This window comes from Dipodomys spectabilis, unplaced genomic scaffold (assembly GCF_019054845.1).
Source record: "Dipodomys spectabilis isolate Male_0828 unplaced genomic scaffold, ASM1905484v1 ptg000783l, whole genome shotgun sequence".
NCBI classification, from domain to species: Eukaryota; Metazoa; Chordata; class Mammalia; order Rodentia; family Heteromyidae; genus Dipodomys; species Dipodomys spectabilis.
This window is the reverse complement of record NW_024871460.1, coordinates 17,913,354-17,926,928: the sequence shown is the minus strand read 5'-3', so window position 1 is coordinate 17,926,928 and position 13,575 is coordinate 17,913,354. Positions and strand designations below refer to the sequence as shown.

The window sequence follows — 13,575 nt, the reverse complement described above, 5'->3', positions numbered from 1 at the left end:
TCCATTAATTTTTTAGTGATGTAATCTGGAGGATCTGGGTGGGGTAATAATGTGTCCTATATTAGTTGAGACCATGATCAAATCATTAAACCTCTTTGGGTACTGGTTTCCTCATATTTAAAAGAAAAAAAATATAAAACAAAGTCTGATCTATTGAAAATTCAGAAATTAATGGAGAGGGAAAAATTAGCAAAACAAAAATGATGCCTATAACCTAGATCTTGAATGCCATTTTAATTTTTTTTTTTTTTTGGGGTCCAGTTGCGGGCCTGAATTCTGGGCCTGGGTGCTGTCCCTAGCTCTTCAGCTCAAGGCTAGCGCCCTACCACTTGAGCCACAGGGCCACTACGGCTTTTTTCTTTTTGCTTATGTGGTGCTGGGGATCGAACCCAGGGCCTCATGCATGCAAGGCAAGCACTTTTACCATTAAGCCACGTTCCCAGCCCCAAATTTTAATTAGAATTCTGGCAAATCATCCCTGTTTAAACTAAAAGGTAATTTAGCCTTAGGTATGGTGGTGATGTATACTACCATATGCTGGTATAATCTCGGCACTTAGGAGGTGGATGCAGAAGAATCAAGAAATTTGTGCTCAACCTGGACTATGAGTTTGAAGCCAACATGGGTTAGACAGGGCTATTCTGCCTCAAGTAACAGAGAAAATATAAGAGGGTTTTTAGGAATGGTTCAGTGGTAGGAAGCTTCCTACCATATGTGAAATTCCAGTGACTTCCCCTCGCCAAAAGGAATGTAGATTACTCTGCATTTAGTATTTTGTCTATTAGGAGGGAATACACATTTTATTTACTGATCAGTATGAAAAAGAAGAAAGTATAGGAAGTTGGCTGTGGCTCAATTGGTACAAGTGCTAGCCTTGAGCGAAGAGCTGAGGGACAGTGCCCAGGCCCAAAGTTCAAGCCCATGACGGACAAAAAAAAAAAAAAAAAGGAGAAAGTATAATTTGTCTATTTTAAACAAACATGTTATGTCCATAAAAACCAAAAGAAGCCTAGTAATGCTAGCTAGGAGGCTGTTATCTCAGGATCATGGCTGGAAGCTAATCCCAGGCAGGAAAGCCCCTGAGACTCTTGTATTTCCAATTAAACACACACAAAAAAAACCAGAAATGGGGCTGTGGCTCGAAATGGGACTGTAGCTCAAGTGGTACAGCACTAGCCTTGAGCACAAAAGCTCAGCATCCAGGCCCTGAGTTCAAGCCCAATGACTGGCAACAACAACAAAAAGATGTTACCTTTTTTTTTGGTCCTGGGGGCTGAACTCTGGGCCTGGGTGCTGTGCCTCAGCTCAAGGCTAGTGCCCTACCACTTGAGTCACTTTGGGCTTTTTTCTGCGTATGTAGTGCTGAGAAATTGAACCCAGGGCCTCATGCATGTGAGGCAAGCATTCTACCACTGAGCAACCTCCCAGCCCCAAAGAAGTTACCCTTTATATTTCATGCAAATCAAGTATTAGATTTATCACTGAATAATTTAAAAATTAAAATACTCACTTAACCCCAATTATTTGGACAGCAAGTTCTTTAGCACATTCCAAAAGATGCCTACAGTTCTTCAATGTAGTGCCAAACTTCATGTTACCCTCTTCACCTCCAATATTTTCTTCTGTTGCAATATGTAGTAAGACCCTAAGAGAAGGGGAAGATGATTGGGGCAGAGTTGGTTTACATCATCATCAGCACATGTGAAGCCTGAAGATTGTAGAAGTGTGTTGATTATGTTGCCAGTGCTCCAAATCCAGCGATGGATGAATCAAGTGAACCTAATGAAAAACAATCCTGTATAGAGAAAAAACTAGCAATTAGGGCCTAAGGCATGAAGCTTACAAGGATGGGATTTTGGAAAATGCAGCAAGTTAAGACTCTGTTGTAGCTGGAAGAGTCAGTTGGGCTCTGTAATGAAAGACGACATTACTTTCAAATGAAGTCCATCAGTCCATAAATCCACCTAGAAAGACTAAATTGAATAGCAATGTCATTGATGTCTTTCAATAAAAAAATCCCAGGGCTTTTTCCTAGATTTTTTTCTAGATAGCTAACCTTTAATCATACTCTGAATATTCTTTTATTATTTGCTCTTATTATTATCATCATCCTTTTTTTGGTGTGTGCACCAGTTGTGAACTAGCTTTATACAAGTTTCCAATAATCTATGCTGTAAGGGCAAGTTAAGAACACCATTCAAGTCAGTAAGAAATGATAGATATGGGGGCTGGGAAGGTAGCTCAGTGGTAGAGTGCTTGCTTTGCATACATGAAGCCCTGGGTTCGATTCCTCAGTACCACATAAACAGAAAAAGCCAAAAGTGGCGCTAGCCTGGGGCTGAAGAGCTGAGGGTCAGCGCCCAGCGCCACCAAAAAAAAAAAAAAGATAGATATGGGGAATAAATACATATATTTGTCAGAACATGTAACTCATAATATAGTTATGTCCTTTATTTGGTGATCACAGCAAATTCTTTCAAGTTAGATTACAAGGTAATATCAAACTGCCCTTATTTTTACCTGGCTTCCATATAAAGAAGTAGAAGTGGGCAATCAATAAAATACAGTTAGTATTTTCCATATAGTAACTCTAGATAAGATTAAGTTATACTTACAATATATACCACTGTTATTCCATAAACCCACCTCCATTTACTTATTTATTTTAAGCCACAGTGCCACTTCCGGCTTTCTCTGAGTAGTTTACTGGAAATAAGAGTCTCATGGACTTTTCCTGCCAAGGCTGGCTTCAAACCATGATCCTAAGAGATCCGTCCAGAGTATCTAGCATTATAGGCAGAGCCACCAGTGCCTGGCTTATAAACTCACCTTTTTGAGGTTAAAACTAAACTGAACCTCTAAGTAGTAGTGGTAATATTTTGAAATACTTAAAACTTACTTGGCATTTGGGTGATTACGTGCAATTTTCTTCAATTCAATTTCATTGTCACATGTCATGATATTCACTCCAACTTTTGCTGCATACTTTATCTGAGAGATTTGCTTGCAAGGACTTATGTAAATGATGTTTTCTGGAGATACACCCAATTCTTGTACTAAAGCCATTTCATTCTGTTACAAAAGGATTTTGAATATTGTGATATAAAAGGTAAAATTTCATTACTACTTTATACCTCCCACCCCTCAGTGCTGAGGCCTTAAGACAGGGGCTCTTTCACTGAATTATCTTGAACCCTGCAAATCATCTTTGATTAGACTAAAACTATACTAACTTGATGAGGTTCATAGTCTAGTAATGTTTCCCCACTTTGCTCATAAATATCTGTTAACAGCTAGAAGGAGCATGGTCTATAGCTAGCTTAAGCTAAGAAGAAAAAAAAATTCTAGTTTTCAATTAATAAAGAGAAAGAAAGCTCTCTAAATTGTTGTCTTGTTATTTCAGGGTAGTACTTGGGTTTGAACTCGGGCCCTGTGCTTACTAGGCAGATGCTCTAACCTCTTGTGTAGCATTACTTTAGGGCCCACACAGATTCATCTACTTAGGCTTCTGGTGCAGCTAATGACAAGTGTGAATTACCATATTTGGCATTTAATTGGTTGAGATGGGGATCTCATCATTTTGGAAGGACTGGCCTCAAACTTATCTTCCCTCTTATAGGTATAAGCCACTGTGCATTGCTTCAAGTTTTTGTTTGGTAAATAGCTTCTCAAAGACAGGTCACAGTGAAATTTAAAGACAAGCTTTCAATAATAAAAATAGATCAAGCTTCTTGCACTTACTCTACTTGTGGGAGTAGCTATGTTACCACTGGAGAAAAAATAATGAAAAGTACTTACTTTGCTAGAACAAGCAAATCCAGTTCCAAGAGCTGCCAAAATCTCAAGTACAGCTGGAGTAGAGTTGCACTTCACTGTGTAAAATGGCTTTATCTGAGCCACCACATTCTGCCACTGACTGTGTTTCTTCACAATCTTTCCAAGATCCCCCACAAAAAATGCATTTTTCCCTGTCTGTTGGAGGGGGGTGAACACAAAGAAACATTGAAAACAGATGACCATAAGTAGGAAAAATGCCAATCCCTTCCTTTTTACACTAACTTAAAGCTTAAGGGTAATTAAAGTGATTGCAACTGAAGGCATGGCTCGGCAGGTAGCTCGATAGCCAATGTGAGAAACAATCAGGTACTGAGTTTGAGTCCTGGTCTCAAACCCCATTCCCCAATAAAAAAGAAGAAATTAAAGCAATTAGAGACCTAGTAAAGAAATATAGATATCTGTGTGTTTGTATGCATCAGTGTTGAGGCTTGAACTCAAGAGCCTGGACACTGTCCCTTAGCTTTTTTCCCCCTCAAGGATAGTGCTCTACCATTTAAGCCACAGCTCAGATTTCAGTTTTTTTGGTGGTTAATTGGAGTCTCCTGGACTTTTCTGCTTAGGCTAGCTTTGAATGGAGATTCTTAGCCCTTAAGCCTCTTGAGTAGCAAAGACTACAGGACTGAGACATCAGCACCTGGCTATGTCTAATGTTTTATCTGACCCAGGAAGAATTAAGAGAGAAAACAAATGATTAAGAGAAATGCTACCAAAATTTGACCAGGAGCTTCCTAACACTATATTCTGCTATGTTGAAAAAAGAAATGTACTTTTTCCTTTTTGCTTGTCAGGTACTGGGCACTGTCCCCAGAAAATGTACTCTTTACTTGACCCTTCTGTATATCACCTGTGTATCACCTTTATAGTAACAATTGAATGTGATTTCAAAAGAAAAACACGCACACTTAAAGGAATAGGGATTCAGGCTTTGGTGTTAAGACAATTTGAAAAGGTTAACTGAAGTGAAATACTTTCATCAGATTAACATCTTAGAAATTAACCACAAACTGATGTTTTCATTTTGTAATGTATGAGGTGGCACACTTACCAGGGTATGTTCATAAACATAGTTATCAATAACATTTCCAAGGTTTGTTCCTTCATCCAACAGGCCAACGGAGTAGTTTGCATCGTCAATAAATCCTTTCATCTCAGCCGTATTCCACAAAGCCGAAAGTCATAAACCAGGAAAAACAAGAGACGGGCCACCAAGCCTATGTCTGGGTCCTTAGAATATGCAACAAACTGTCAAAATAGAAATGATATTAAAGTCTGTATTAATTCAATAGTTAAAATTCAGGACTTTGAACTTGCTCAGCTTGTGTTTTACACAATTGAGCCATGCCTCCATGCTTTTGCTGATTCTACTGATAGATTCCCTCCTCCTGCCTCAAACTTCAGTCTTCTGATCTCAGCTTTCTGGGTAGCGAGGCTGATAGGTATAAGCTACTCATATCCACCAAAAGTCTATTTCTGAATATTGTCTTAAAAGCTCAGGGCTGGGAATGTGGCTTAGTGGTAGAGTGTTTGCCTTGCATGCATGAAGCCCTGGGTTTAATTCCTCAGTACCACATAAGCAGAAAAGACTAGAAGTGATGCTATAGCCTTGAGGAAAAGCAGCTGAAGAACAGCTCCCAGGCCCTGAATTCAAGCCTCAGGACTGGTCAAAAAAAAAAAAAAAAAAAAAAAAGCTCAATATAATTACTGAAAAGGTAATCTACATGTGTTGACACAGCACTATAGACAAATGTCTTATAAATTTACAAATCAAAGTAATAGAAATGGGTGGGGATGGAGAGGAACTTTAGGGGGAAATCTGTAGCTTTATTATTATTGGAACTGAAACCATGAGACAAGGGCTATTCTCTCTAGTATTAGAGTACAAATCTTTCATCTCTACCCCCACCTTAAGTCCTCAAACTGTTGTTGGGTGAATGCTTGTAATGTTTACCTGCAGTCCTAGTAGTCAGGAAGATGAGCCAGGAGATCACTTCAACCCAGAAGTTTGGGATCAGCCCCAGCTATATAGTGAAACCCATCTCCAACAACACATTGTTTATTAAAACTGTTCTACCAATTGCAAAAAATGTCATACTTGGAAACTAGGTATAAGCTAGATACTGTACATCCAGAACTAGTTACTATATTAAAAAAATTAGCTTATAAGCGCGCCAGCCTTGAGCTGAAGAGCTGAGGGACAGTGCCCAGGCCCAGAGTTCAGGCCCCCAAAAAAGAAAACAAACTAGCTTATATTAGCTGTGTAAGGGATAAGTTTCAGTGTAACATTTCCATAATGCATACAATGTATCCCAATCAAACTTCAAACTTACTTGTCCCTCTCCCTTATTTCCTCTTTTTAGAAGTGGGGAATTCATTGTCATTTATACTTTCCTTTTGCTACCTCCTTCCACTGATACTGTGCCCCCCATCCCCAAACAGAGCCCGTTTTTACTTTCCTGTCATTCTTTTTTTTTTTTTTAATGAATTGTATAACACTTTATTAAAGCAGTTGAATGATACAAGTTTGACTCAGCTTATTTGCACATTGCAACCTTACTTTGAAGCATTTCATGGTTACAGGTTAAAACAAAACAAATTTTTCATCAATACAGGTAATACAGAAAATCCAGAACCCCTGCAGGGGCGGGGAACAGATAAAGAGCTTATAGACTGGTTGCAGCTATAAGGAGTTTTCCTGTCATTCTTTTATCTTTAGTGTGTACTAAATGCACCAAGGGATTTCACTATGGTTTTCAGACTTGTATATATTTGAAAAATAATTCTATTGCTTTCTCTCTCTACTCACCTAGCTTCCTATTGATCCAACAGTTTTGAGATTCCTTATGCCATCATTATATACATTTCCAATGCATTTCAATATTATTCTGCAATGTTCTATCCCTTCCCCCATCCCCCTAAAAAGTTCAATAATTTGAATCATGTTTTATGTTTATATATCTTTATAGTATTTAGACTCCTTCAGATATATGCACAATAGTGATAGCAGCATAATATGGTAGTCTATTTTAGTGAGACATAATGTATGTAGCATGTTCTTGAACTTTTTTTTTGCCGGTCCTGGGGCTTGAACTCTGGGCCTGGGTGCTGTCCTTGAGCTTCTCTTGCTCAAGGCAAGTGCTCTACCACTTGAGCCACATTGCCACTTCCAGCTTTCTCTGAGTAGTTTATTGGAGGTAAGAGTCTCTTGGAGTTTCCTGCCCCAGCTGGCTTCAAACTAACGATCCTCAGACCTTAGCCATCCGAGTAGCTAGGATTACAGAGTAGCTAGGATTACAGGCGTGAGCCTCTGGCACCTGGCTTCTTGAACTCTTGACCTCATTACAGCAATAAACTACTCTTAGCTAGGACCTATGATTTTTATTTATTTTTTAAAGCTTCAGGCTAACTCCTGCCAATCAATCAACCAAACAAATCTTCCCCTCCTTCAGAACACCCATTCTACTCTGGGTCAGCAAATCCTAATACAATAGGTGTATCTTCTTTGCTGAATAACACTGCTCCTTACATTAAAGAAATGACTGACATCAAGATAAAAACAAGCCGGGTGCTGGTGGCTCACGCTTGTAATCCTAGCTACTCAGGAGGCTGAGATCTGAGGATCACAGTTCAAAGCCAGCCCGGGCAGGAGAGACCGTGAGACTCCTATCTCCAATAAACCACCAGAAAACCGGAAGTGGCGCTGTAGCTCAAGTGGTAGAGCGCTAGCCTTGAGCTGAGGGACAGCGCTCAGGCCCAGATTTCAGCCCCATGACCAACAAAAAAGAATTTCCAAATAGGATACAATTCACCCACAGTACTGATTTCTGGTTGTACATTAATAATGGGCATAGACTAGCTGTCTTGGCAATCTATTTTAAAATTTGCACAGCCTTTATGTCTTTGATTCCTCCTACCACTTCTTCAGCTCTCAATTGCTCCAAGCTACATAACAGTTCACCTTGGGTGATGGTCCTCATCTTGAAAGCAAGCTCCATTAGTTGGTCCCCAAAATGTTAGCTTTGTGGTTGCATCAAAATGAATAAATACACTACAGTATTAGTCAAATTTCACAAAAATGTACTAGTGTTTTAAAGTTAAAAATTTTAAAACTAAACTTAAATAACAGTTTAATTCCCAAGAAACCAAATATATTCTGTTCAACTCACCAAATCTATTTCATGCTAAAATGTTGAAGGTATTTATTTTACTGGGGGTGGGGAGTATTTTAGCTACAACTGCATGAGACCTAATACACAGAGAAGTGTAATCACTGCTTAAATATTCTTGAATGCAATACCCAGACTGTTAAATCTGTGCCCCCAAAGTACCTTTTAGGGTAAGGATACAGATTTATTTCAAGCAGTGTGAGCATCATTTTTATGACACTGATCAAGGCACTTAGAAGATCATTTGAAGCCGGCGCTGGTGGCTCACGCCTGTAATCCTAGCTATTCGGAGGCTGAGATCTGAGGATCGCGGTTCAAAGCCAGCCTGGGCAGCAAAGGCCATGAGACTCTTATCTCCAATAAAACCACTAGAAAACTGGAAGTGGCACTGTGGTTCAAGCGGTAGAGTGCTTGCCTTAAGCTGAAGAGTACAGGGACAGCGCCCAAGCCCAGAGTTCAAGCCCCACGATGGACCAAAAAGAAAAAAAAAAAAAAAGAACATCATTCTATTATCTATGCAGCACTTACTTAAGGACCTTGGATACTGATTGTAAACCACCACAGTTAACTGCTGCTAAATGCAAAAGGTCTGCTTTTTAAGACAAGACAAACTTGAGTATCTTGTAGCTAAGGAAAGGTAGTTTTCCTGTAACAGTCAGTAGTTACAAAAACATAAGGACCACTGGATAAATCTTACCCGATGAATGCCTACACTTTACTTTTCTTGGTGTGCAGGTACTAGGGCTTGAACTCACGGACTTGTGTTACTGCTTGGCTTTTTCACTCAAATGTCCACACTTTTCTACAATAATATTATAGGGGAAAATATACTCTTTCCAAGTATTTTCAGAATATATAATCTAGTAGGTTCAATTCTCACTGTCTGCTTAAATTAGCTTAAATCTGAAAGCCCTTTATAGTGAGGAGTATGCCAGGAATTGCTTAAAACCTGTTATCAAACGAAGTTCAAAACAAAACATAAAGCCTGCCCCTGCACCCTGTACTTCATCTCTATAAAACAACAATATTCTATTTGTGGAAATCCAATGTGGATCTCTTTAACAGGACTTTATCTCCACAGTCAAATAATGATTTTCAGACATACATAAACTCCTGTAGTTATTATTTGCAAGTTTATTCTCGTAGACCCCAATTTTCTATTTTTTTCATTTGTATCTACCTAAACAGCTTACATGCTCCTTCTCAGCCTCCTGAGTAGCAAGGATAACAAGGCCTGATCCATGAGAAATCAGCTATATACCACATTCTTAAAAGCAGCTCAAAGAAGCCAGGTGCCAGTGATCACAGCTATAAATCCTAGCTACTCAGGAGGCTGAGATCTAAGGATTGCAGTTTGATGTCAATATGGGCAGGAAAGTCTGTGAAGACTCTTTATTTCTATACTACCAAAAAAGCCAGCAGTGGAACTGTGGCTCAAGTGGTAGAGCAGTAGCCTTAAGCACAAAGTTCAAGGACAGTGCCCAGGTCTGAGTTCAAGCCCCAAGCCTAGCATGTGTACGCACACGAGTGAGCACGCACACACATTACAAAGGGTGGCATTGATTGATCAAGATGCATTCTACTGAACACCTGACTTATGGAACTGAAACTTTTTTTTGGGGGGGGGGGGGGGGTGTTTGGTCGTGGGCTTGAACTGTGGGGCTTGGGAACTGTCCCTGTGCTCTTCAGCTCAAGGTGAGGGCTCTACCCCTTGAGCCACAGTGCCACTTCCAGTTTTCTAGTGGTTTACTGGAGACAAGAGTCTCATGGACTTTCCTGGCCCGGCCTGCTTTGGACTGCGATCCTCAGATCTCAGCCTCCTGAGTAGCTTGGATTACAGGCATGAGCTACCAGCGCCTGGCTGAAACTTCTTTTTTACTACTTAATTTTTTAAAAAAGATAGCTAAAGGGCTGGGAAGGTGGCTCAGTGGTAGAGCACTTGCCTTGCATGCATGAGGCCCTGGGTTCGATTCCTCAGCACCACATAAGAAAAAAGAAAAAAGCTCGAAGTGGTACTGTGGCTTAAGTGGTAGAGCGCTAGCCTTGAGCTGAAGAGCTGAGGGACAGCGCCCAGACCCAGAGTTCAGGCCCCACGACCAGACCTCCCCCTGCCCCCCAAAAACAGATAGCTAAAAACCTTCAGACTCAAGTACTCTATATGTAAATGCAAAACTCAACTACTAGTTAAATTAAGAGCTAAAATCTAGGTCCCAAAAATTCTATGAAACATAAAAAACTTCAAAAGAAGTTTTCTAAGACATTCTGAGTAGCAAACTCAAATGAAATGCCATGTGGAAATCTAGTATTTCCAATTATCAAAGAGAGACAAGTAAAAGCAAAGGTAGACTTATCTGGAATCTTTCCCATTCTTCAATATTTTATGCCCATAAAAACAGAAGCCAGGCACCAGTGGCTCACACCTGTAATCCTAGCTACTCAAGAGGCTGAGATCTGAGGAGCACGGTTCAAAGCCAGCCCGGGCAGGAAAGTCTGTGAAAATCTTATCTCCAATAAACCACCAAAAAACCAGAAGTGATGTTGTGTGTGGCTAGTGGTAGAGCATTAGCCTTGAGCTGAAGAATTGAGGGACAATGCCCCAAGCCCTGAGTTCAAGCCCCACGACTGACCCAAAAAAAAAAAAAAAAGAAACAAAACAAAAATCCCACCTCCAGAAATCTTTGCTTGCATTTCCTTAATGTTAACAAAAACACACTATAGTGGTCACAAAAGACTTATGATACATATTTGCCTTAAAGCAAAGGAAAAAGTATTAGATATTATTTATCAGTGGTAAATGAAAAGTCACAGCACCGTTTTGACTACATTATGTAAATCTTAAGACTCTATAACAAAATGCTTTTGCTTAACAGCATATTATTTTTAATAAAAGCCCCAATGTTTATTATCAATCATTACTAAGAAGCTGTGTCTACTCACAAGCACTTTTAAAGCTACTTAAACAACCAAACACCTTATTGATACATAGCTGAGAGAAAACTTGGGTTTAACACTAGTAGAGCTTCTGTGATCATGATACTACTTTTATCAATAATTTCTTGGACTCAGAGCTTTAAAGAAATGTGTAGCATTCTTCATTTTATACTTTTATATTGGTGTTTTTGATAATACATTTTCCGTGAAGAGCTGCCAAAAGAAACAAAGATTCCCAAGAACCACAATGCTCCCTGGAGCCCTTTCATGAGGCCGTGGAGTCCTCATGTTCACTGGGAAGGTAGCTCCAAGAGTAGTGGCTGCAGCAGCTGGGCACTTGCCTTGTTACACACCTGCTACAAAGGCTTCTACAGTTGACTGTACTTCAGAAGAAACTGACACATCTCTCAAATAATCACAAGATAATTCTGGCAGCAACAGCCCACTTGACACCAAGCTGGATGAATATGAGTCTTGGATTTCTGAAGTGAAGACCTCCCTGGAAGTAGAACAGGGAGAGCTGAAAGGTTGAGAGTATTGTTTCAGAAACACCTAAGCAGGAAATGCAACCTCAATAAACCATACCTTGTTTTTAGCAGGACTTTTACTCACTAGAAATGAAAAATATTTTGAAATGTACAGTTATTTTGAAGATGCATTTCTATCTTTACTTTTATATAAAAGCACAGGATGACTCAGCACTTAACTCACAACTTTAAAAAAAGAAAATGATTTCTAAGCCCTCTTTACATTCTACCTTCAACAACAAAAAAAGTTACTTACCACACAGAGTAACTTTAGAATTGGCCAGAAGACCTCTAGAAGAGGCTTCCAAAGGATGATCTCTGGCACTATAGATGAAGCCTAAAGGTGTTATAAACCACAAAAAAAAAAGGGGAGGGGGGACCGGGAAGCTGCATATTCAAAGTAGTATATGCTAGGTGTTGTAATAAACTTCTGGCTTTTTTGGGAGAGTGGCTAATTGGAGATAAATCTCCTGGATTTTTCTGCCCTGGCTAGTTTTGAATGGAGATCCTTAGCTCTTAAGCCTTCTGAGTAGCTAGGATAACATGTATGAGCCATGGGCACCTAGCAAGAGCTGAATTTTAAAAAGCAAAATAATAAATTTTATCCAGGACATACTTATAATCCCAGCTACTCAGAAAGCTGAGATTGGGAAGATCTCCATAAGGCTAGCTCAAATAAGACCCTATCTCAAAAGTAATGAGAGCAAAAAGGGCAGAAATGGCTTAAACAGAATAGCAACTGCTTAGCAAGTGTGAAACACTGAGTTCAAATCCCAACATGACTAAAATGACAACTTTCCCCCCCTAGAACTGGGGAATCTAACTCAGAGCAGCTTCACCTAGGCAAGGCAAGCACTCTACTATTAGTAAACTACAACCCTAGCCCCTAATATTAGTTCTAATTTATTGAACTTAAATAGCCACCTATCAAATGGCTACTACTCTGAACAGAGCAGATCTAGAGGTTAGTTTTCCACACACCTCACAGATTAAAATATAATAAAAATCCCTCAAATTTCTGCTCAAGGTAACAAAGAGTAACAAAGGTAACAAAGAGCAGCTCATAAGCTGACAAAGCTAGATAGTAAATGATCAAAAAGTAACAAAATTCCACAGCAAATAAAGTAATAAAGATTTGAAGTACAGAATTCTATATATAAGGCAAAAAAAAAAGGTTAGAGAACAAGTCCTTGGAGTTTGTTCTGACTCCTACACCAAGTCATTTATCACAGGCATTTTAAACTTCATAGAAGCTGGTACGGTTTGGGCATCTTTAAGCTGAAGTCTAATACTGGATACAAACACTTTCTATTCATGCCATGAAGAGAACAATAGTTATGTCGGCTTCAGTTAGCAGACATTTGTCTTAAAAAGTTGCAAGATGACTCTGAATGAAGTGGAAGGACAAAATACCTGTGTTTCCTGAGCTTTCCCTGCTAATACTTTACCAAAAGATCCTCCTTAGGCTTATCTGAATAGTGGCCAGCCTAGAATAGCAGCCAACAAAATTTATCATTTTTACAAACCTTTCTTATAAATCATTTGCTCTAATAGGAGTTAAATGTTCCACAATGGTATTTTTCTTCAGGGAGTGGGGAGGAATAGAGAAAAACTTCAAATTAAAAATACTGAACAAGACCAAACTGAAGTGTGATTAAACCAAAATTGATAGTTACCATCAGTTCTCTCAGCCTAACTCTCTGTAATAAATCCAAAAACATCCTAAAAACTGACCACTACTTTTTGTAACTTTTCTGGCCATCCTAGAGGGGGGAAAATCTGCTCAAGGAAAGATTATCCTGCCATTTTGGCTCTCTGAACATCACCATGTGGTTGGCAAGAGTAAGTGCCTTACAAAAGGCAGAAACAAAGAAGAAAGTAGCTGATTCACTTTTTAAGAAAGATTGTGTACAATGTGAAAGCAACGACCAGTCATGAGGACTCAAGAAACCAAAATCACATCTGAAGCCCTCAAGGGTTAGATGCCTGAAGTGAGCCTACCTGATCTGCAGAATTATGAGGTTGCATTTAGAAAATTTAAGCTAAATACTGAGGATGTTCAGGGCAAGAACTGCCTGACATTCATGGCATAGGATATCACCTGAGACAAAAATGTG

At 39.4% G+C, this 13,575-nt stretch overlaps 1 protein-coding gene across 3 annotated transcripts in view; it reads right to left on the bottom strand.

Moving 5' to 3' along the window:
• Nucleotides 1-13,575, bottom strand: part of Azin1 (antizyme inhibitor 1) — a 34,958-nt gene that overhangs the window by 7,948 nt on the left and 13,435 nt on the right. For 2 of the 3 annotated variants that reach the window (XM_042672929.1, XM_042672931.1), the window contains exons 3-6: nucleotides 4,883-5,079; nucleotides 3,799-3,972; nucleotides 2,900-3,072; nucleotides 1,511-1,645 (exon numbers count right to left, since the gene is read on the bottom strand). In XM_042672929.1, coding sequence (XP_042528863.1) covers nucleotides 1,511-1,645; nucleotides 2,900-3,072; nucleotides 3,799-3,972; nucleotides 4,883-4,984 — 584 coding nt within the window. In that variant the 5' untranslated portion in view covers nucleotides 4,985-5,079. Of the gene's footprint in view, nucleotides 1-1,510; nucleotides 1,646-2,899; nucleotides 3,073-3,798; nucleotides 3,973-4,882; nucleotides 5,080-11,284; nucleotides 11,431-13,575 lie in introns of all 3 variants that reach the window. The other variant, XM_042672930.1, reaches the window with a different exon arrangement.